At 45.8% G+C, this 22,491-nt stretch overlaps 1 protein-coding gene across 11 annotated transcripts in view; it reads left to right on the top strand.

Moving 5' to 3' along the window:
• The first annotated feature begins 2,120 nt into the window (after positions 1 to 2,120).
• RAF1 (Raf-1 proto-oncogene, serine/threonine kinase) overlaps positions 2,121 to 22,491 on the top strand; it is a 38,371-nt gene continuing 18,000 nt past the window's right edge. For 8 of the 11 annotated variants that reach the window (XR_007778687.1, XR_007778689.1, XR_007778684.1 and 5 more), the window contains exons 1-4: positions 2,680 to 2,801; positions 11,886 to 11,941; positions 20,555 to 20,770; positions 21,443 to 21,555. Coding sequence is in view for 5 of the 11 variants with exons in the window: in XM_018914933.3 (XP_018770478.1) it covers positions 20,564 to 20,770; positions 21,443 to 21,555 (320 nt within the window). In the remaining 6 variants the exon portion in view is untranslated. Of the gene's footprint in view, positions 2,218 to 2,679; positions 2,802 to 11,584; positions 11,609 to 11,885; positions 11,942 to 20,554; positions 20,771 to 21,442; positions 21,556 to 22,491 lie in introns of those variants that run through there. The other 3 variants (XM_018914932.3, XM_018914931.3, XM_050979420.1) reach the window with 3 other exon arrangements.

The following is a 22,491-nucleotide window of genomic DNA, read 5'->3' as shown; positions in this document are numbered from 1 at the left end:
TTCTTCTTTTTCCCAGCCAGCATTCCACTCCTAATTCTTGCGGCTCATTCTTCTGAGCCTTAGAGGCATTAAGGACACAATTAAGGTGATGTGGTGGCACTTGACACATTTGATATTTTTGGAGAATCCCCAGGTAAAGACTGGGAGCACAGGAATATTGCACACAGCGAATGGAATTGCCACAAATAAGGAAAGGTTCCACTTTTCCATGCTCCTTTCCAGCAGGCAGGGTGGAAACTCTTCTCAAAGATGGGGATGGAGCATCCCTGACATGAGGAAGCTGAGGCTGAGGTGGCTTGGCCTGTGTGACAAACCCACAGGAGGAAAGGGAATGAATCCCCAGGCAGGATAAAGGTGCTACCACAGCCCGAAGCCCAGGGGTTTTCATTCTCTAATCACTCCCCAGGCTGCTTTCTGTGCAGGTAGAAACCCTCCAGAAGGTGAAAATGCAAGAGCTGCTTGTGTGCCTGGACAAATGCAAGTCGAATACCTGGACATTGACACTTTAAACATCTCACCCCAAACACAAACCAGACCAACCTCGGGAAGAATGCTGATAATTTTCAGTTTATTTTGGAAAGTCTGTTCAGTTTTTGTTTCCCTTCTTCTGCAGTGCTGTAATGTTTCAGTTTCCCTGTTTGCTTTTCTGTTTCTTTCTTGAAATTATTGTCTTCCTTTGCATATGCTGCATTGTTTAGCTCTGAAATCTGGCTTGCTTTCCTCCAGATCTGTGTTTATTTGCTCCATGACTACACTCCTTCACTGTTCTGCTCTTTTAAAAGTTTAAAACTTTATGAAAGCTCTTTGGTAAAACCTCCTCTTTGTGAGGTGGTTTTCCCTCCTTTCCTGATTTCTTTTCAAGCTCCTCATTGTGTTTATATTTTATATTACAGTATTTAAAGATCCTTTTGCATATTTTGCTAAAATCTGTACTACCCTACCATATTACATGGACATGCAGAGTCTAAAGCCATGTGAATATTTATTGTACACACTGCTTTGAGTGTATTTTTGGATTTTTTTTTTTCTTCCTGGGCTAAGTTTTGCAGTCAGATACTTGGATATGACTCCTGTTCAAATGGTAGAAATAAACTGGATCTGTTCATCATGGCACTTCTTCAGTTGAAATGTGACATTGAGAAGTTACTCTGTAAGAATTTGAAAAGAATTATTTAGATTTTAAATTTTGCCCTCAGTGGGTACCATCTCGTTCTGGATTTGGTTTTCTGGTAGGTCTGAGCCCATGGCAATGGGAAAGAGGAAAATTAGAGAGTACGCTTTTCTTAATAGCTGAAATCTCAGTGTGGTTTGTCTTGTAAAAGGTGCTATAAAAGCTTAAATATTTCTTTTAGTAATATTCTCTAAATTGAAGGCATTATTACACTGGAACCAGTGGTAACTTCCAGAACAGATGGGAAGCACAGCATTTTACAGACATGGAAACTTCTGTTTCAGCCCTCCAGAGCTCCTGGTTGCCATCCCCATTCCAATCCCCCACTCCTTGGCAAGCACACCTCTTCCTGGGGGGCACCAGCACCTAAGGACTCTCTTGTGTTTTGGGGTTTTTTTCTTGTTTGGTGCCCAGGAGAGGCAAACCCAACAGTGCTGCTTTTGCCTTGTCCTTGCTATGCCTCTCTGAGGTTAACTGACTTTAGCTGAACTCAGGTTTTGGTTTGTATCAGAGCTTTCTTCCATAGAGAAATCCAAAATAAGGCAGAGAATTATGCTGGAGGCTCCTTTTTTAGAGTAACGCTTATTTAATTAACAATTAATGCAACTTACATGACTGTAAATGCAAACGTGTAATGCTCTCTCTAAAAACAGTTCTAGGAGAAATGTTTTCCTTTGCAACGGCTACCCTCGGAAGCTGTATTTTGGGGTGGTAATTTATTTACTATTTTGATGTACCATTCTGTACGTTTTCCAAGCTAAAATAAGCGAGTCAGGAGCGAGCAGAGCCCTTTGGTATCCCCGCTTTTCCATGGAGGCTGTGCGGAGTCACACAGGGACTGCTGCCTGACAGCTGGTCGCTGTCTCCTCCAGGAAAAGCGCTTGCACGCTATTTCTTTTTACTTATTTTTTTATTTCTCCCCAGATACCTTTCCCAGCAGCTCACACCCCACCCCTGAGCACGTACCGCCCCTTGGGAATCGCTGCCTGCTCGGTGCAGAGCCGGGCTTTGCCGAGCGCAGGTAGGAGCGGGCTGGCTTAGCCCAGGTAAGGCAGCACTGCCCGGGCACAGCTCGGGCGCCGGCTCTGCTGCCGCCGGTCCCGGTGCGCACACACCGGGGCTGCTTCATTGACTAATTAACTGTCAAACCACCGAGGGCTCGGCCGAGGCAGGGCTGCTGCGGGCCGGAGGCGCGGCCGGCTCGGCAGCTGTGAGGCGGCAGCGCTGCGCTGCCCTGAGGGGAGCCGGCTCTGCCGCCCCACCGGCGCGGCGGCAGCGCTCATGCCGCTCTCCCAGGCCGGGTCGCGGGCAGGGCTGGAGGCGCGGCGGCGGCGGGGTCCCCTCGGGATCGCCTCCCTCCCTCCTCCCGCCGCCGAGCCCGCGGCGCCTCAGCCGCTCCCAAATGGCGGCGGGGCGGAGCGGCCGATCCACGGCTCGGCGCTCCCGCGCCAGGCGGGGAGGCGGGAGCGGCCGGGCAGGCGGGCGCAGGGACGGCGTCGAACGCCGAGCGGGCGATGGGCGGGGATAAATGTCTGCTTGGGCGCGGGGCCGCCATTTTCTCTGAGGCGCGGAACGAGCGGCGCCGGGCGGGACCGGGGCGCGGGGGACCCGCCGGGGGCCCGGGACACAGGTACGGGTGGCCGGGAAGCGCCAGGGGAGAGCGGGAGAACTGTTTCTCGTAGTCGAGAGTTTCTGCTCTCTTTGCAGCGTTCCGTTCCGCGCTGGCGCCGCTCCGGGCTCGGCCCCGGGCGCGCTGACCCGGCCGCCGCCTCGGCCGCTCGGCCCCGGCGGACACTGGGGGAGGAAGAGGAGAACCGGGCGGCTTCGGGCCCGCGGAGCTTCGCGGCCGGGTTGCCCGGGCCGGGCCGGGGGGATCGGTGCCGAGAGGGCCGGGGCGGGGCGAAGGTGCCCGAGGGTCGGGGAGAGCGGGGCTGGGTCGTGGCCGCCGCCTGTCAGCGCCAGCGCGGAGCCGCGCGGGTGGGCCCGCAGCGCCCGGGGGAGCGTCCCGCATAGCTGGGGCCGTGCCCTGTGCAGGGAGGGTGAGCAGCGGGCATCCCGCATAGCTGGGGCCGTGCCCTGTGCAGGGAGGGTGAGCAGCGGGCATCCCGCATAGCTGGGGCCGTGCCCTGTGCGGGGAGGGTGAGCAGCGGGCATCCCGCATAGCTGGGGCCGTGCCCTGTGCAGGGGAGTGCGAGTGGGCATCTCGCATAGGATGAGCGGTAGGATGAGCATCCCGCAGCCCTGGAACTGTGCCCTGTGCAGGGAGGATGAACAGCGGGATGAGCATCCCGCAGCCCTGGAGCTGTGCCCTGTGCAGGGAGGATGAGCAGTGGGATGAGCATCCCGCACAGCTGGAGCCGTGCCCTGCCCACAGCCGGGGCTCTGCTGTCCCGCTCTCCCCGGGTCCCCGCTGTGATGCTGTGGCTTTGTCTCTCCTGCGCTTCCAGCAGGGCTACCTGACCCTCCTGTTAGTGCCATCCGTAGTCAGCTGAACTGGGAGTAGAAAACACCTTTAGGTGGATCAGCACAACTGAATTCTTTCTGCTTGGGCACTTTTAGCTCTGAATTGCTTGCTTGATCATTTTTTGCAAGTTAAAATCTGTTAGACATTTGCAGACAGGAGTAAGTAAGAATGCTCTGAGTCTTTGTCAGCTGTTCAGCCCTGCCTGTAGAAGTGGTGCTCTGCAGGAGCAGCTCCAACCCTGTCCTGTTTCTGCCTCTCTTTATCTCCAGCCTGACTGCACACACCAGTAACCTGCCTGTCCCACTGCTGTCATCTTCCCTGTGACAGGTCAAATGGCTTGTGCATAATTGCTTTCCTTCTTAGCCTTGGAGTGACATCCAGAAATGCAGGGACTGTCGCTGGGCCAGTCAGACTGCAGAACCAGTTGCAGTGAGATTGCTGCAGCACAGTTTGTGTTTCAGCTGCAGGTTGTAGTTGTGCAGAACCAGAAGGATCTGCAGTGGTGTAAAACTCAGAATATTTCCAAAACTGAACCCAGCTTAAAATATCTGAAGATGGTTTTTATTTTAATGCTTCAGAAAAACTCAGCTGCAGCTGTTGCCTGAAGGATCACTGCATTGTGCCGAACTGGAATGGGCATGCTTATTCTTCAGGATGTGTCTGCAGTGTTGGTGCAGAAGGAGAGACTGAGATGATGAATGTGAGAGTTAATTCCAGGCAATTTTCTTAAATCTCTTCTGGGGACACCCACTCAGAATGGAAGTGGCTTTAGTTTGATTTGTCTTAATGAGAATTTTCTGCAGGCAAACCCTGAGGCTGCAATTAATCATGAAAGATGTAGGGATCTCTGTGTGCACTCATGAAATGAATATGGTGACTGATTAATGTAGTAAGCAATTTAATCTTAGATTATTAAATCAGAAGTGAAGTAGCATCGTTGGGTTGGGGCAGTGGTGCTTTCACAGTCCTGGATTATGTTTTTCATATGGTTTGTTGCTATTCTTAATATTTTCAGGACTGGACAACTTATTGTGCAACATTGCTCATTAACCTGCTTTGAAGGAAAAGCTGAAAGTGGCAGGAAAAAAGCCTATTTTTTTTTCCCCCAAGAAAATCTAAACCTTATTTTTTTCAGTTTAATTCCTTTTCCATTTTTTTATTCTTAACCAACAGTGCATTCTGTTCAAATTATGTATGAAGTCAGTGCTGTCTCAGGGCTGAACTTACTATATCTTATTAAAAGAGCTCATTTTCTAAACCACAAACATGACCCACGGAAATCATTGGTCAGCACTTCTTGGTACGCTACATCAGCAGTAATTTCTTCTGGGACATCTCCTCCCCTCCTCCCTCCAGATTATTTATGTGGCTCTTTGTGCTGTTGGAAAACCAGGAGTTGAGAAGAAAACCATGTTTTCCTTGTTGGAAAACATTAAATTTAGAGCTGTTTCCAAGCTCCTGTAGGAGATGGGAACCAAAAGCTGTTGGGTGGAATTATTTTCTATTAAGGAGCCTTCAGTCAAGATTCAGTGCAGGAGTTGAACTGATGCTGTGGATTCAGGACGTTTAAATGGTTTTTATTTTGCTAATTAAGTTGGTAGAGCAAATGAACTTGGGCAGTTGAGTGCAGGTTGGTGTTTGGGTCTCTGCACCCAGCCTGTCCTTTCCTGTGCTGCCAGAGGGGTTCCCTTTGTCACACCTGCAGCTCCCCTCTGCTGCTGTCCTTCAACAGCCCCGAGTTCTGCTCCTCCCCTTCCCGTGCTGTCACAGCTCTCCTCCTGCCTCCTGGGGCTGCCCCTGGCCCGGAGGGACAGACGGACAGACGGATGGAGGGAGGCATTGCCAGATTGCCGTGGCTTTGGGCTCCTCCTGGGCTGTGCTCCTGCTGGGATGCCCTGGCTGATGGAGAGCAGGGAATTCCCCCATGCCTTGGCTTCCTATTTCTGTATCCTGTGAGAATGTCCTGCTCTTTGTGCCTCTGCCTAACTTTAAAAAGGACAAATACCCAGGAGTTGCTGGAGGAGAGCCTGGGCAGTTGGTGCCACCAGGTGCCCAGGGCATGAGGATAATGGGATTTGTGCAGCTGCATTTCCAAAACTCTCATGGCAGTGCAGAAAACGAATGAATGTTTGGCCTCTGTATGCAAATGAGTGATTGAACAGGATGATTGTGCTGTCAGAAGTAAGTTCCTGGACCATCTTCTAAATTAGAAACACAGAAATCTAAAGAGTGTGCAATGAAAAATAGTATTTAGAGTTCTGTTTATAATGAAACCATTAAATTGCATAAGTTAAAGTGATCTTTATTTGGGGAAGCAACAAAAGTCATCAAAACAAGAGGAAAACTTCTGACTTACTAAGCTCTGATTAAAGCATGATTTAGTAAGTTTCACATACATTTGTGAACAGACATGTTTACATCTGCATTGTGCCGATTTTGGTTGATTTTGTGTAATTGCTTTTGTGAAACCCGCTGGTATTTGCTAGTATGAAATATATCCACTGTGTATTAAATAAAGTTGTGGAAACATTTGTTCAGCTTTACAAATTAATTGAAAGAGTAGTTGATGTAACAGTAGGGACTTGGCTGAAAATTCTAAATTTATGACAAATTAACAGGGTATTTTAGCAATGAGCAAGCATTAGCTCATGGCTGTTGAGACAGCGTGAAATAGATACAGTTTATTCTGTATGGGTAACCCATGTTTAGTGATATTCTTTTTTTCTTTTTTTCTGAAAAGAAAGTCTCTTTTGGCCCAAGTTCTGTGAAGCATTCTCTGAGCTCTGCTGGCTCTTGCTGTGTGTGCTGTTTTTTTGTAAACAACACTTTTGCTTTGAAAAGCAGCTGGCGCACGTTTATTCCTTTAGTGACTTGAATATTGTGTTTGTACTATAAATGTCATCTGTTTTACACAAAGTTGATTTTATTGCAGCACTGTGTACTGACCTTTTACAGTTTAATAGAATATGGTCATTTGTGTACTGAAATGCTGCAGTGCACACAGCAGATGAGGATAAATAAAGTGCTGGTCTGGAGTCATTTGTAAATGAAAAAAGCATTTTCAGAGCTAGGAATTAGAACTGATCATTAATAAATTACATGTTTATAAGTATCCTATTGTCAGGCTTTGAAGTGATGTAGTCCATGTGGTTGAAATGAGAGATTTTAGCAGCAGAGCTCGGGATTTGTGTGGCCAGTGCGGGGTTTGTGTGCAGGTGTGCCAGCTCTGCCGTTTCTGCTGTGCCGCTCCTGGATGCAGCAGGGGAGCAGAGCAGAGCCCGCTTCAATCTGAGCTGTTCACTCGAGGCAGAAGCGCTGCAGAATCGCCTGGCAAATCCCGAGTGCGGGTGGCGAGCGTGACACGTCCCTGTGCAGGTGGGACCTTGTCCCAGCTCCGCTCTCTGAGCCTGTCGCTCTGTGCTGTGCCTCTCCTCGCTCAGCGGTGCTGCCCTTTTCCCTCTCGGGCTCAGCTCGGTTTGTACCTGCCCGGCTCTGCCCCCGCAGTTGTGCCGAGCAGCTGCCGCAGGGGTCACTGCCCGGGCCGTGCCGATGGCAGCCCGGGATCGCTGAGCCTTTGGGTATTTTTAGTTCTGAGAGAGGAGCTCGCTTCCCTGACTCTCAGCTGGGTGTGCCGTGGGGTTCACTGCGTTAGTTAAAGCTGCCTCCGAGGTTCAGGCGCTAAGAAATGGCTCTGGGCCCCCATTAGAGTTTTCTGTCACCGTAGAACAAGCTGGAGTTCTGAAAGTGGGGATTTTTGGAGCACTGAGCTGACAGATTACCAAGAGGGAGGTGCAGGATAGTGCAGAACTAGAAGAAAGATGTCTCTAATGCTTTTGTAGGGGAGAACATTTAAGGTATTATATTGAAATATTTTAACATATGGCAAATTTTCCCTTTTCTTTAATGTCTTTTAGTCTGCTTCCAGTGTATGTCCCTGTCAGCTCTACCACTAATATATGCTGGCTTTTGCATCTTCCTTTTTCTTGTTCTCAGCCATTTAAGTGTTTGCTCAAAGTCTGGTCATACTTTCAGTATTTTATAGTGGTTTTTCAGTCTATTAGCACCCCACAAAAGGCACTGCTCTCTTTATTCACTTGCTAACTGTGGCAGAGATGAATAAATTATCATTCTTTTTTCTTTATTCAGATTTTCTTTGTGTATAAAAACGTGAGATTTTACATAAGTGTTTTTTGATGAAACTGAAGAAATGTGGTGGGGAGGTGAAGATGTGTGTACTCCCCTTTGTTTGCATGGAATTGTTGCAGAAATGCAACACAGAGGGAGAATCCTGCAAGCAGAGCAGTTGTAGGGAGGACTATTTGACTGGAAGTGTTCCTGAGAAGAAAAATCCTGGTTAATCATACTTTAATAATTTTTTTAAATTCCTTATTTATTACTACCCAAAAAATGCTATTTATATTGTTTCCAAATCATTACCATAGAAAGTACACTATTAAAAGTTTCTTGTAAAAGAGAAAGTAAAGTGGATTTTAATTCCACTTAATGTGGAGGTAAAAGTGCCTTTAACTGCCTCTGCAGCTTTCACTTGGAAAGGTGTATTTTGATACATAGGAACTTGGGGTTGTTTAAACTTCACTTTAGAAACCTTGTTTTAAAGTTTCTCTGAAAGTTGCTCATCCTTATGGCACAGAATGTGACTCCACCTTCACAGGCAAGAAGATACTTTCTTTCAGTTCCTGAAGTTCAGAGCTGACCTGGTAATTGTTAGTTCTAAGGCTGCTGTTTGGTTAATATTTCCCTTATTTTGATGATTTCTGATAACAGTTGAATTCCTTCAGGTCCAATCTGTTGCATCACCCCATTAAAATATTTTTCAGTTCTTGTGTATTTGTGTTGTAATTGGATGTGTTTGGGTTTTTTTTTTTTGGTGAATCTTGCACTATAAAATTAATGCATTAAAAGTATGGCAGAAGTGTCTAAACTCTCTTTACTCTTGAGTTTGCACGAGGCTGATGCTTAGTTTTTAAACCAAGCACACAGTGCTGGGGCCACTGTGTGCAAACAACAAACATCTCTGTTTGTTCCAGGGCTTGCAGGTTTAAGGAGAGGTAAATTTGTTGAGATAATCAGTCAGTTTTTCTTCAACTGAGGCAGAAAAGTGTGAGAGCACCTGTGCCAGCTCAGTGAGCCCCTGCTTTTCCCAGGCTTTCCTCTCCCTCTCCCTGTGCCTCCAATAGCTTTGGGAAGCTGTGTCCAATCAATGCTGATGTGGAGGAGGAGCAGGCAGGAACCTGTTTGTGGTGCTGGGATGGGAGGGTGCAGCTTTCCCTGGTGCCTAATTAGAAAGCTAAGCACTTTTGGTCACCTGCAAGCCAAGCTGCTGGCTGTGGGGCAGAGCCTGTGCTGGTAAAGCAGCATTTCTGCCTTTGTGTGAGCACTGGGCTCCCAGCTGCAGTGCTCAGGTTGGGGTGGTTGTTATCTTTGTGTGGAAACGTGGCAAAAACCCACGGAGAGTTCAGTGCTGGGGAGGGGTTGTTCCAGGCTGCCTGGCCTGCAGAAATGGGATAAAAGGAGTTCTGGAGGGGGTGGGTCGTGTGGCTGCCAGAGAATGAAGTAAATTAAGGAGCTTCCAGTGTGCTGCAGCCAAAAGGAGCAACAGAGTGTGCAAGGCTCTAATTTTATGCTGACATTTGACAAGAAAGACACAGAATTCTGAGTGACATCATCCCTGTGTGCTGGATGGTTTGGAGCAGGTAGAAAGCTGACACAGGCAGTAACTGTGCTGCAGCAGAGCCTTGGGCTCCCAGTGATGCAGGGGATTGATTTCAGCTCAGAAACAGGGCAGAGCTTACTCTTGGATTTCTCCAGCCTTCTAAGTTGCCTGTGTAACTGGCTCACTGGCAGTGGTGAGGTTATAAAAAGAGAGCCAGCTGATGTTGCAATGTAAGCACTGCCCCTGTAGTGGAAAGACTGTCCTTTGGCATGCTCCCTGCTGCTATTTTTACCTATTCCAGTAAGATCTGCCCTTGTGATGTTGGATTACAGGACAGTACCTGGAATAATTTTCTGTTACAAAGTGCTGTATGTGCTGCAGAAAATGTTCAATAAAATTGGGCAGATTGACACAGAGATTGTCTTACACTGAAAAATATTTTTACTTTGGTCAGCACAGAACTGTGACTGCTGGAGATTCTTTCAGGTTTTTTTGCATATTTTATGTCTGGCAGAGTTTTTCTTTAAATGTTGGGTTCCTTTGTATATTGATGATTTTGTCTTTCTCAATTTCTCATGTGGAGACTGAATAGGCAGTGTGAGTTTTAAAGGTGGGGATTAACAGTGTAGCCCAGGAATCAGTGGAGTTTGAGGTTTTTGTCTGAATTTCTAAAAGGCCAGGCTGATGTTGACTAAATTTTATTCTGTATTCCTGCACATTATAGGAAATGAATATTTTTTCTGTGAATAAATTAACAGCACTTCCAGTGACAAAATGCTGGATCTATCCAAATATTTGTGGTGGAAACAGGAGCAGACAGCAAAAATGCCCTGACAGTGAGCCACAGTTTCAGTGACACAGGTATCAAGTGGAGATGTGTGGCTGCTGGAATGTCTGACATTTGGGATTACCTTACCTCAAATACAAGGTGGATTTTCTAAAACCATCAATCCAGGGTTCAGAAATGATTGACAACACCGAGAGCCAAACCTCAAGCTTTTGTGCTGGCTCTTTGTGCATTTAGGAGTAGGTCTGGGACAGATCTTTCCAAATCAATGGTTTGACACTGAAGTGTTCTCCTGCTCCTCAGAGCAGCTCAGGTGGAAATCCTGCAGGCAGGAAACTTCCTCCAGGACACTGGGATTGTCTTCTGCCTCTGCTCTGCCGTTGCCTCATTGAACATTCTAGTCAGGTTTAATTGACTCTCACATCTGCAGTAAAGCTGGGCTTTTTGGCAACTCTTATTCCTTAAACCCTCGTGTTTGCCAGTTCTGCTAGCAGATGTTCTTACTGATTTTTTTGTTATGTGTCTTTTTATCTGTCACGAAAAATAAGTAATTTTTCCTTCCTTATAACTATTGCTGTGGTGGCAGATAGAAATACTGCACTTGCTTCTTCGGCCCATCACACTTGCTTTATGCTGTGCTGTCTCTTCTTGATTTATGCATGAGATTTCTTTTCCTTCTTGCTGATTTTGCTGGAAAAATGCTTTGGGTTTTCATTCTGTAAATGAAATTTCCCCATTAGTTTTCTCTCCTTTTTTTCATGTAACATCATCCATTTTAGTGACTCATTGCCATGTCTTGTATTTGGTTCTAAGTAAAGAGCTCACCTTCTCCTCTGGTATGAGAAAACCTGAATTCCTTCCTTCTCCCCAGTCTCCCTGCTTATCTTTTTCCATGATGGAAGGCATATTTACAGTATATTATGTGCCACATTCCTTAATGTTTGTTGGAGACAGGTGTGCTAGGTGTAAGCAGGGTAAATTCACTGCTCAGACTGTCAGTAGATTCTACTTTTAAAATGACTGAAAATGGCTCAAGGTGGAGGTCCCAAAGCATTCATCTGGTTTCTTGTTAATCTTTGAGAGTTTGCTGTTTTGGTAAAATCATTGCAGCTTCTTTTTATTTATTCATTTTAATTTTTCCCCATCTGCTCTGTCCAGAAGAGAGGATACCTCTAACCAGAAGTGAGCTGGCAACATAAGACCTCTTCTTGATTTTTTTCTTACATTTTTTAGAAAGACATGAGGAGTCTGTGACTTCTTGGTCTGGAGAAGAGAAAGCTTTGTGGGGGATGATCCCGTCAAGATTTCTTCAGCTTCCCTAGGAATTCTCCCTCTTACAGTTGGAGCTTTTATGCAAGATACAGAGAGCCTTCAGAGGCTTGGCTGCTTATTACTGTTTGTTTGTTTTGTCTCCAAGATTTGTCAACATTTGTGAGTCAGCAAGGTGTTTGTCTGAGTGAGGAACTGACGTGTGAGAAGGGACTCTTCAACTCCTGTTTAATTTTTATTTCAGTGAGTTTTTGGCTGTAAAAGATTTTTTCTGATGTTCTGGAGTAAGAATGAAATGCTTCTGAGCTGGGTAACATTTGGTTGTTGTGCACTCTGTGTCTCTTTACACTGAAATGGTGCATGAAATAATGAAAGGCTGGAAGACCCTGAAAACTCTGGAAGTAGAAGGAAAATAATTTATCACTGATGTAATTTTTTTTGCTGTTTAATTGATATGTAGTGCATGTATATGTTTGTCTATTAAAATATAAATATCTTCTGTTTTTTTTGTCTTCCACAGATGATGTGCTTCATCCTTTTGTCATAGGACTTCATTTGCTGAAAGGAAAACTAAAGGTATAAATAACTTGCTATATTTCCCTTCCTCCTTCTCCTGCCCCTTTCTTGCTTTGGAGATTCCTGGACCTTCCCTTCAGGGTTGGAAACTCAGCTCAGCCCCTCTGTGCTGGTGTTCTTGCACTGCTGCTAAAACCCACTTTTTTTATTTTTTTGAAGAGTGCCACAAAATCAATCTGGAGCCACAGTTGTTACAGGATTTGCTTTATCAGAAGTGGGTATTGAACTTAAGCTCTTACTTGGGTCAGTCTCCCTGGATATTTACTTTGCAGGGGAAAAGCCCTTCCTCAGTTTAGAACTTCAGCTCTTGATATTTGCCTGTCTTCTCCAAACAGCATTTGCCTTTCCACACAACTGCAGGTCTCTTGGGAATAATCCAGACCTAATGTAAATCTGTCTGTGACATTATCTTCAAACTCTATCTCTGAAACAAAAAGGCTGCTATGGCGCTTTGTTAAGTAAATAAAAACCCACCCAAACCAGAACTGTAATTTCATGGGTGTATTTAATAAGATAATGTTAAAATGAAGAATAAATTTTTTTGGAGGCTCTCAGGACAGTAGATGTTTGACATAGTCTTAAGTAATTTTTGTTGTATACAGTCTTAGATAAAAATGGAATGTACTTAAAAATTTGCCATTTTATTCAGGTTCCTTGGCAAATACAGGTGCATGGGAACCATAAAAATAAAGTTGCTACAGCTGTCCAGGAAGGATATATCCAGCTATTCCCAGGTGCCTCTGTTATAAAATACAGGGGAGAGAGAGCCCTTTGTTCATCTCCTCCAGAGGATCTCTCAAGGCCGTGGGTGCTGTGTCCCTGTGCCCTGCCCTGTGCCCGTCTGGGCGATGTTTCCAAGCTCTTGGAATCACAGGATTGACCTCCACGTGGCACTGCAGGCCTGGCACAGAGCCCACATTTCATCACATCCATTTACTGGCTGCAGGCTGCCCTGGGTGAGAGCAGGGAGCACCCACAGGCTGGGCCAGTGCATCCTGCTGGATGTACAGATCATTCAGCATTGCCTGGTGCTGTGCAGTGCTGATTAACAGCCCCTTGCAGGCTCTCTGTGCAGTGAGATGGGAGCACAGCTCCCAGCAGCTTCCTTAATGATTCTCAGGCTGTTCCTTCTCCCCAGGCTCTCAGTCTGGGGTGTTCTCAGTGCTGCTGCATTTCCTACATGTGGCTGAGGGAGGACAGAGCCAGGCATTCTTTGTGCTGAGGTTCTCAGTCACTTTTTTGTTTAATCCTTGAGAACTCGTGTGGGAAGGGCATTTGGTGGATTGCTGACATTTGAGTAACTTTTTTCATCCTTGCTGTAAAGTGGATGAGTTCCAGGCAACTGCAAACACAGTTTGGGGCTTTCAGACTGGGAACAATTGGCATGAGCAAGTGCAGAATGCAAATGGGCACATGGCTGGGAAGGTATGTGCACTTGATTGAGAGATTTGGGGAAGAAAAAAGGATTGTCCAGTGTTCTGACCATGTAAAGAAAGACAAAACACTTGTAGTCCCACTTCTGTCTGCTGTGCAAGGCCCACATTAAAGAGATCTCTGTAAATCTCCCTTTGGAGGAGTCTCCTGATAGAATTTAACGTGGCACAGAAACAAGGAGTCTGAGTGACAGGACTGTCATATAAAGTGATCCTGATACAATCAGCTATCAAAAGCAGTATTCAGTGCTTTTTGTTTCTAGGGATGAGTTTGGGTGTACTGAATTAAAAAAGGAGCATGACTTAAATATCACTTCAGCTTTAATAGTCTTCATCATGTTAAGAGCAGATTAGATAAAAGATTATGGAATATTGTACTAGAAAGAAAAGTGGATATTTTATTCGATGACCAAGTTCTGGTGCTTTGTAAGGAAAACTTGTACAAAATCTATGAGCACTTTCTTTGCTTGCTTGTTCCTTTCCTGCTGTTTCTATAGCAATTCCATGAACTTGTTTGTGAATTTATATGAACTCTGCAGCTGTACTTAAATCCAGTTTAGAAACACTGACTGATGAGAAACACCTGCTGCATTTCACTTTTTACCCGGGTTTGGTTTTTTGCTTTGAGAAAGGCAAAGCTTTGGATTCTGTATCCCTCTTTTAGATGTAAGGTCTTCAGTGCTACTGTTTCTCTAATGTAGGAGGTGTAGTTTTGTAGGGAAAATCAGAGCTCCAGATTTGAATTTCATAGAAATATCATGTGGAAAAAAATGGGTGTCTGACATGGGAATGCTCTGTGTGGAAAGGACAAAGCAAGCAGATCTGCCTGGGAAAAGTGGCCCTGAGCTGTTAGAGCCAACAGAGAGCAGGCACAGGGTGGCCAAAGGTGCAGATTGTTTTGGTGACATATTCCTGCTAAGCAGAGCCCAAAGTACAGCCTGCTGCAGCCAGGGAGTCTGACTTGGGCTGTGCTTACTAGCCAGAGTTTTTATCTGCCAGCAGCTTTTAAATACAAAAAGATACTAATCTTGAATGAATAATAAATGAGTAAGTCTGAAATGAATAAGTCTGAAAGCAGACTGAGAGCTGTGTTGCTTCTGTGCTCCTTACTGTAGAGCCCACTTGTTGGAAAACCAATGTTATTTTTTTCCTGAAGGCTGAGGTAGTGACTAAAAACAGAATACTTCTGATAAATAAAGAAAAAGAGCAGAAAAGATACTTTCAAGATGAGAAGAGCAGAGGCCGAAATTGTTGTGTTTCTGTTGGGTTTTGTTCTGTTTGGTTTTTTCCCCTGAGCACTGACATTTCCTTCTGTTAATTTTTAATTTTTGTCAGTTGTCTAAGGGAGGAATTTGTTTTTTGGCATTAAAATGAAGGACACATGAAGGAAAAACACCAGCCTTGTAGGTGTAAGGGGATCTGCCTGGGTTGTTACACTGATCCCAGTTCATGCCCTGCATCCATATTTCCATAGATCACTGCTTTATTTTTTAATATAGGGATGGGTCCATATTTATCCTCTACTGCTCTGAAAAGCTGCTTTTAAAAAATGCTGCTATAGATCACAACAAGGATTTGTCTGGTTTGAATTTCAGGTTTTCCCCCCAGATAATTGGTTATCCAAGCAATATTAGATCAGTTAATTACTGCATGGGAGAAGAAAAGGCCACAGTTAAATGGATCATTGATCTTTTTGTGTCAGAGATGAAAACTTTGCCTCTAAGCAGCTTTTCAAGCTTCTATTTACTGACAGAAGTGTTCAGTTTGAAATGGATGCTGGACTTTGCTGTTCTGTGTTTGTAGGTATATTCCATGAATTTGTGTCGATAAAAATGGCAGTGCCTGTGTGCTGCCAGGGGGAACTGTTCTGACTTGTTTGTAAAAACTTTGGGTGCTTGTTCCAGAAAAAAGCAAGGACAAAGTACCTAAACTTTGGAGTGAGAGTTCAGCTTTGTGACATGTGAACTTTCAGCCTAACTCAGTGCCAGTTTTGGCATTTCTTAGGGAGGGAGAGTGAAACTTTTAACAGCTCAGACCAGTAATTTATCCTGCTGATGGGAAAAGTCAGAGTAGCTCCCAATACCTTTTGAGATGGAGAGAGTGACATGAATGTATTGATTGTGTATGAGTGACTGATCTCCAGGAATTTGGTCCTGTCAGATGTGCACATTCCAGAGCTATTCTCTGCTTTTGGTTTAATGCTTGTTCCAGTGATTCATTAGCAGAATCTGTAATGTGTGCAAAAAGCTCTAATGAAAAGTGCAGTCTTGGTCACTGTGTGCAGAACTCCTGGGGGACTTGCAGCAGTAAATGACATTATTTTTCTGCTTATGCTGAACATTTAATATGAAACCGATCAGTATCAGTTTCCCAGCAGTCCTGGATCTGCAAGGGGACTGATGTGCTTTAATATCTTAAAATATTCTTTGAATGCTGCTGTTGCAGTTTGTCAATTGGAGAAAGGCTGTTTGAAGTCATGGTCATGAAAGTGATGAGCTACAGGAAGAAAAGATTTAAGGAAAATTTTTAGAAATATACATGGAAACATCCAGCTGGCAGTGGATTATTTGAGCATGGGATAAACATAAATCCAGTATCTGGTAATGATTATGTTTCAGAAATATGCTTGTAATTAATTTAAAGAGAGAAAAGCATTTTTTTTCTGGAAGAGACAAACTTGAGAAGAATATAGTTACGAAGGCATCATTGTAAAATCTTTCCTCCTTTATTTTAAATTAAATTTCTCTTTAAAGCAGAGTTTCAGACATCTTTTCACTGGAGTGAATTGGTGTGGATGTTGGGGGAGCTGAGTGAAAATACCTTTAATGGATTACTGCTTGGAGCAAAATCCCCAGAGGGAATCAGTCTGCTGCCAGGGCCCAGGTTCCAGGCCCTGCAGGGTGGGCTGTGCTCTGCACATGAATTACCTGGTCAGGTGCACTCCCACCTGTGGCCTGAGGTGTTCTCCCTGCTTTGTTCTGCTCTTGTGCCCATTCAGGGTTCTGAGTGGAGCAGACATGGTGTGTTGGGCTGTCATTAAATGTCACTCCTGTCAGCCCCAAGCTGGTCACTTGGTGCCATGTGAATTCTCTGCTCTGCTGCCTGTGCATGCAGTGAGCTGCTGCAGTTGCAGGGGGATGGTTTTGTATAGAAAGATAGAAATTTCTTTGCACTGGAGGGCAGGAGAAAGGTGTAAGTCATTCAAAATCACCTCCTAGGCAGCAGCTCTTCTCACTGACTGTTCTTTCATGAGAATAATCTTGAGAAGTGAACCTGGCTGCCCATGCTCTGTCAGAATTTGAGTGTTCTCAGCCAGACTGTTCATGGCCTGTTGCTTTCTCTTGCGCTACCAGTGGCTACTGGGGATATTTCTCCTCAGAGACACCTTCGGCTCGCAAGCAGTTACTATTAAGCACTCGAGATAGGCCCATGCAAAGCAGAACTCAGTTTACCTCTAGTAGAAAAGTCCAGGCGATAGTGAAGAGGAAGAGAGTGTGTTCTGCCGGAGAGTTAAATCCAGAGTTTATTCCAAGGCATTACAGTTCCGAATCTCTGTACTGCTCCGAACAGACACCGACCGCATGGCCGCAACGCCTTTTAAGCTCACAGGAAGGTGGGGGGGGAGGACAGGTGAGCTACCAACCAGGTGGGAGGGGGAGGATCTCAGGGAACAATGACATCTGGACAGGCCAATGACCGCAGGCCTGAAGGGCATCTTTTGAACTTACTGGGCAGGACACAGGCAAGGAGGAAGTAGTCACAGCTGAGGGGAAGAACCTAGCTTTACACCACAACAATGGCCCAGGTCAAGAGGTGTTTGTGGGGCCCTGGAACCTCTGGCAGCCTCAGAGGGACAGTTTGGGTTTCTTCAACAAGCTCCACCTTTCCAGCTGCCAGCCCTTGTACAGTGGATGCCAGAGCAGGTTTAGCAACTTTGCAGCAGGGATTCCCTGTCTCTCCCCAGGAGACCGTGAAGATCTGTTAAACTTCCCTTTCTTCTCCCCTGCCTCTCCACCCTCAGGCCTCTTGGCAGGTTTCTGCCAGCTCCAGGCCAGGTCTGACCTCTGTTCTCATCTTTTCCCTTGGGTGCTGGCTGCTCCCCTGTGCCCCAGCAGCACCCTGGGGTTGGGGAGGAGGGGAGCTGAGGGTGCTGTATGTGGTACATCCATTTCCTAGGGAAAGAACTCAACAGCTGTGAGCAAACCCAGCCTGGCAGGGACTGAATCCTCAGCCAAAAGAGATGGCAAAACCCCAGTGATGGCAAGAGAGGGCAGGGCACTGCTGGGAGGGAGGACTGTGCCAGACATGGCCAGTTCTGACACTGTCCAGCACTTCCTGAGGCAAAGATCCTGGGAGAGAAGGCTGCAAATGCCCAATTAAAGATAGAACTGACATTTGGATCCACAGAGGCTGAGAGCAGTTGCTGTCTGTGTTTTCCTGTGTGTGCAACAACCCTAAAATACATCACTGTGATCTTCCCTGGTAGCTGTGCCTCAGTGTGCAGGGTTTGGGGGAGAGGATACCCTGAGAACAGGGAAGTCACTTTTTGGGTGTTTTTTATCTTTTGTGAAAATGCAAGTGTGAATTCTTTGTCATTTCCTGCTTTTTCTGGAATTTTTCAGGAAATGTTGGCAGCATATCAAAACATTAAATATAAATGTGATGTTGGGGTGCTGTCAACTTCTGTTAGCACGGACAAGGAGGTTTTGATGGCAGTCCTGCTATTCCTTAGCTCAGCTCAGCAGAAAAATCAAGTTGAGCTCCTCTTTTTGTTTAGTTTCATCTGTTACCTGGAAGGGTGAAACAAAGGAGTTTCCCATAGGGGATGAGTTAAGAGAAGCTCTCTGGGTTTCATCTTTCCCCTCTTATCTAAGAGTTTATCTCAGTTTTTATTGCTGCCATCTCAGTAGTTTCTCTTTCAGCTGCCATGTGCATTATGTGGGTGTTGTAACTGAACATAACTTGTTTTTCACCTCTCTGGTGCCTAGGAATTGTGAGATGTTGTAGATGCTTATGTGTGGTGAACTTGGTTGTATTCCTCAGTTTTCTCTCTCATTTTTCAGAATACATCAGTGTTTTCCTATTCCTTATTCCTTTTTACATCAAATATAAAACTCTTGTCATTTATGTGCCATGGATTTAAAAATCAAAAATATCCCAGTATCTCAGTCCTGTTAGATGACTGGGCATGGAGTTTAAATCTTACTGACATTTAAACATTTTGAACATTTGGACAACTGGAGCTGCAGAGCTGATGGATTGAGGAGTGGCAGGGATTTGTGGGAGGGGAGGTGAGGCTGTGTGTGCCCTGTCAGTGAAGGAGATACTCAGGAGCTGGCTGAAAGTTCCCTCTGGGCTTTGCATGTGGTGGTAATGACTTCACCTAAACCAAACCTTTCTCTGGAACTTTGTTGTTACATTTCCTTTCTGGCGGCTGGTCAGACCTGGCTTGAGGTCTGGACCAAAGGTACTTGCAGATCTGCTGTGGCTTTTCAGAGCTGTGCTGTGAAGGAAAACACTCTGAAATTCATCTTATCCTTCTGGGTACCCCAAAATGGACACTTGATGTTTGTGGAGATCTTTTTTACCCAAGAATTCCATTGTTTTAACTCTTCTACTGAAACAAACACTGTTGGCTCTTCTCTGACATAAACATGAGGAAATGTGTTGGAGAGTTCAAATCATTTGCACTAAAGGAGGTGCAGGACCACACATAAAATGAGACTTGAGCAGCTGCTGACAGGTGTTCAGTCAATGTTGGGTGTTCTGAATTAAGTTGTTTGATTTCTGTACAGACTTTGGTTTTGCCTAATTTTGAATAAGATGTTTGAGTGTACTTTGGAGTTCAAGCTGCATTGTAGTTGGGATAGCTGGGGAAGAAATCCAGTGATGCCTTTATCTGTGTCCCTGCATGTGCAGATCCCTGTGCTGGTGTGGAAGTGTGCAGGGGAGGGGGTTGATGTCCTTGCACTGGAAGATGTTTGTAAAATCATAAAATGGTTTGGGTTGAAAGGGACCTCGAAGCTCATCCAGTGCCACCCCTGCCATGGCAGGGACACCTCCCCCTGTCCCAGGCTGCTCCAAGCCCTGTCCAGCCTGGCCTTGGGCACTGCCAGGGATGCAGGGGCAGCCCCAGCTGCTCTGGGCACCCTGTGCCAGGGCCTGCCCACCCTGCCAGGGAAGAATTTCTTCCCTGTATTCCATCTAAACCTACTCCCTGTCAGTTTGAAGCCGTTCCTTGTATCCTGTGAATTCTAAATAATCCCTCTCCATTTTCTTTTTGGCTCCCTTCAGGTACTGGAGGGTTTCAGCTGGGTCACCCTGGAGCCTTTTTTTTTCCCAGGCTGAACAATCCCAGTTGTCCCAGGTTTATTTATGCTGAAATACAACAGAGCATAGTGGGTGTGAGGGTTGAGAAAGTTTTTTTGCTGTTTTACACTATGTAAATTGTGATAGTATTAAGAAAACCCAAATAACCAAAGCCTCAAAATCAGTGATAAAAATAGATTCCTTAATTAATTCCTTTTATTGTAATTCCTGTTGAGTCTCTTTTCTTAATAGCCTGGGCTAATGCCTGTGTGGCATATCTGGTTTTCAGGACTGCTGTGCTGGCCTCCTACAGAGCTCTTTATTCTTGTGACCAGGGTGGTCAGGCTGGAGCTCAGGGAAAGGTTCTACCCCAGAGGGTGCTGGGCACTGCCCAGGGAGTGGGCACAGCCCCGAGGCTGCCGGAGCTCCAGGAGCTCCCAGGGTGCCCAGGGTGGGGTTGTTGGGGTGTCTGTGCAGGGCCAGGGGCTGGGCTGGGTGATTCTCCGGGTCCCTTCCAGTCCAGGCTATTCTCTGATTCTATAGTCTGGCCCCTTTCTGAAAGCCCCTCAGGCACTGATTTTGTGGATTGCCCTGCTGGTGAATGCTGTGTGTCCCTGAGGTGCAGTGGGAGGAGTTACACATCCATTCCTGCTCTGTCTGTGCAGAAAGTGAAATGCTTTCAGGAGCCAGGCTGATTGTGCAGCTGTGGGTGAGCTGTACCCTGCAGTGCAGCTTGATCACCTCCCAAGGCAGAGCAGCTCCAGATGCTTCCAGAAAAGGCTGAGGTTTGCTGTGGGAGGAGGAGGGGGAGGCAGCACCACTCCAGAGGGAAGGACGTGGCCATTTCCCTGACTCTCCCAATGTTCCTTAGGCTGCACCAATGGAGCACATCCAGGGAGCTTGGAAGACCATCAGCAATGGCTTTGGGCTGAAGGATTCTGTCTTTGATGGCCCCAACTGCATCTCCCCCACCCTCGTGCAGCAGTTTGGGTACCAGCGCCGGGCGTCCGACGACGGCAAAATCTCGGACACGTCCAAAACCAGCAACACCATCCGTGTCTTCCTGCCCAACAAGCAGCGCACTGTGGTGAGTGTGTGCTGCCTGCAGCTCCCAGACACTGCCCTGCTCCCTCTGGGGGGTGGACCTTCCTCCAGAAATGCCCTCCTGCAAAAGGGTCTTACTGGGGTTGAGTGATGGTCAGCACTTGGTTGGTATTAGAGGATGTGGTTTTAGTATGCTCTGAATCTGTATTTTGAGAAGCTCTATTGCTCTGTCTGAATGCTGTGAATTTTCTAAAGCACATGAGCATATTCCACGTGAAAAAACATTGTTGGCTGACCTAAACAATGATGCCTGCATGACACTGCTGTCATTTTCCTCACTTGAAGTGTTGGGGTTAAAGCTTAAGTGAAACTTGTTGAGGGAACACTTCTGTTCAGTTTCTTGGAGCTGAGTGTACCTAATAATAGTCTTACCCAAAGTTTCCTGAAGTCTAAATTAAATCGTTTTCTGTCCTTGTGGTAGCTCCGTTTGCCTGCATTTCTATTCCTTCTGTAGGCTGCCCACTTGTGTAAAATCCTGTTTCATAGACACTCAGTCATTGTAAGAACCGGAGAAGTTATAAAATGCCTTCAGAACTTTGCAGGAGTGCACTTTGGGCAGCTTTCCTGGAATTTCATAAAATGAGAAAATGTCTTGGAAAAGTTTAAAGAAACTGCAGGAGTGTGTAAGTGTTTTGTTGTTTTCCCTTGCTCCCAGGTGAACGTGAGGAATGGGATGACCCTGCATGACTGTCTGATGAAGGCTCTGAAGGTCAGGGGGCTGCAGCCGGAGTGCTGCGCCGTGTTTCGACTTCTTGCTGAACCGAAGGGGTAAGAGTGACACTTCCTCCCAGAGAATGTAAAAATCTTGGGTTTGGAAAGCAGCAGTAATGTTTTCTTCCCCTCTGGCTAATTGCTTTTAAAAGCAGTGTGGTTGTGAATACTTTGTGTTGCTTTCTTTGCCTTCTTCTAGGGTAACTGTGTCAGCCTGCTGTGTATTGGCTATTTCATTTTTGTTTTAAAGCTAAATATTGAAAATACTCAAGATGGAGGGGTTCCCTCAAGTGCTTGCAGCCCCTTAGTGAGAGTTTTGCCATACTCTAGATAAGTGATGCCTTCCTTCATATTTGAGTTGCATTTCTGTGCTGCTTTGTAGTTGGCAAATTCTGTGTCAGTGATTCTTAGCCCGCTTCCCTGAACAGTTCTGTGTGCTCAATTTTAAGGCTCTGCATTCCTCTACAGCTTCCCAATATTTGGATTTCAGTCTCACTTCAGATATTCCTTATTTATTTGTAGGACTGGGGATGCTGCTATTAAATACCAAGTGATTGTTTTACAAGCTGAGGGAGTGAAGGTATCTCATGGAGTTAATGCACTTCACACCTCCTCAGGCTTGGCCTTTAAGCTCCCTACAGCCTCAGGCATTTGTGGGGGTCATATCTCTGAGCAACTGAGGCCATTCTGGGGTCACCAGTCACTGCCCAAGCGCCTAAGAATGGCTTTTGTGTCACTGAGGGTGTCACTCATAATTTCTAACATTTCTTTACATTTATAAGGGTATTTCTGTGACTCCATTAAAGCTTACAGGTGCTTTATGTCAAGTATTTTATAAAGAAATAACATGTTAAAAATGAGCAGGAAAAGAGGTGACTTGCTTCTGATTTTTGAGTGAAAGACACTGAGATCTATCCAGCTCACTGTAAGAGGTTAGCCATGCTTTTTTGGGTAATTGATTTCAGTTCACTCAAGAAAACTCACCAAGCATAA

This window comes from Serinus canaria, chromosome 12 (assembly GCF_022539315.1).
Source record: "Serinus canaria isolate serCan28SL12 chromosome 12, serCan2020, whole genome shotgun sequence".
NCBI lineage: Eukaryota > Metazoa > Chordata > Aves > Passeriformes > Fringillidae > Serinus > Serinus canaria.
Note: the sequence above shows the minus strand (reverse complement) of the source record. Positions and strands in the feature narration are given on the sequence as shown.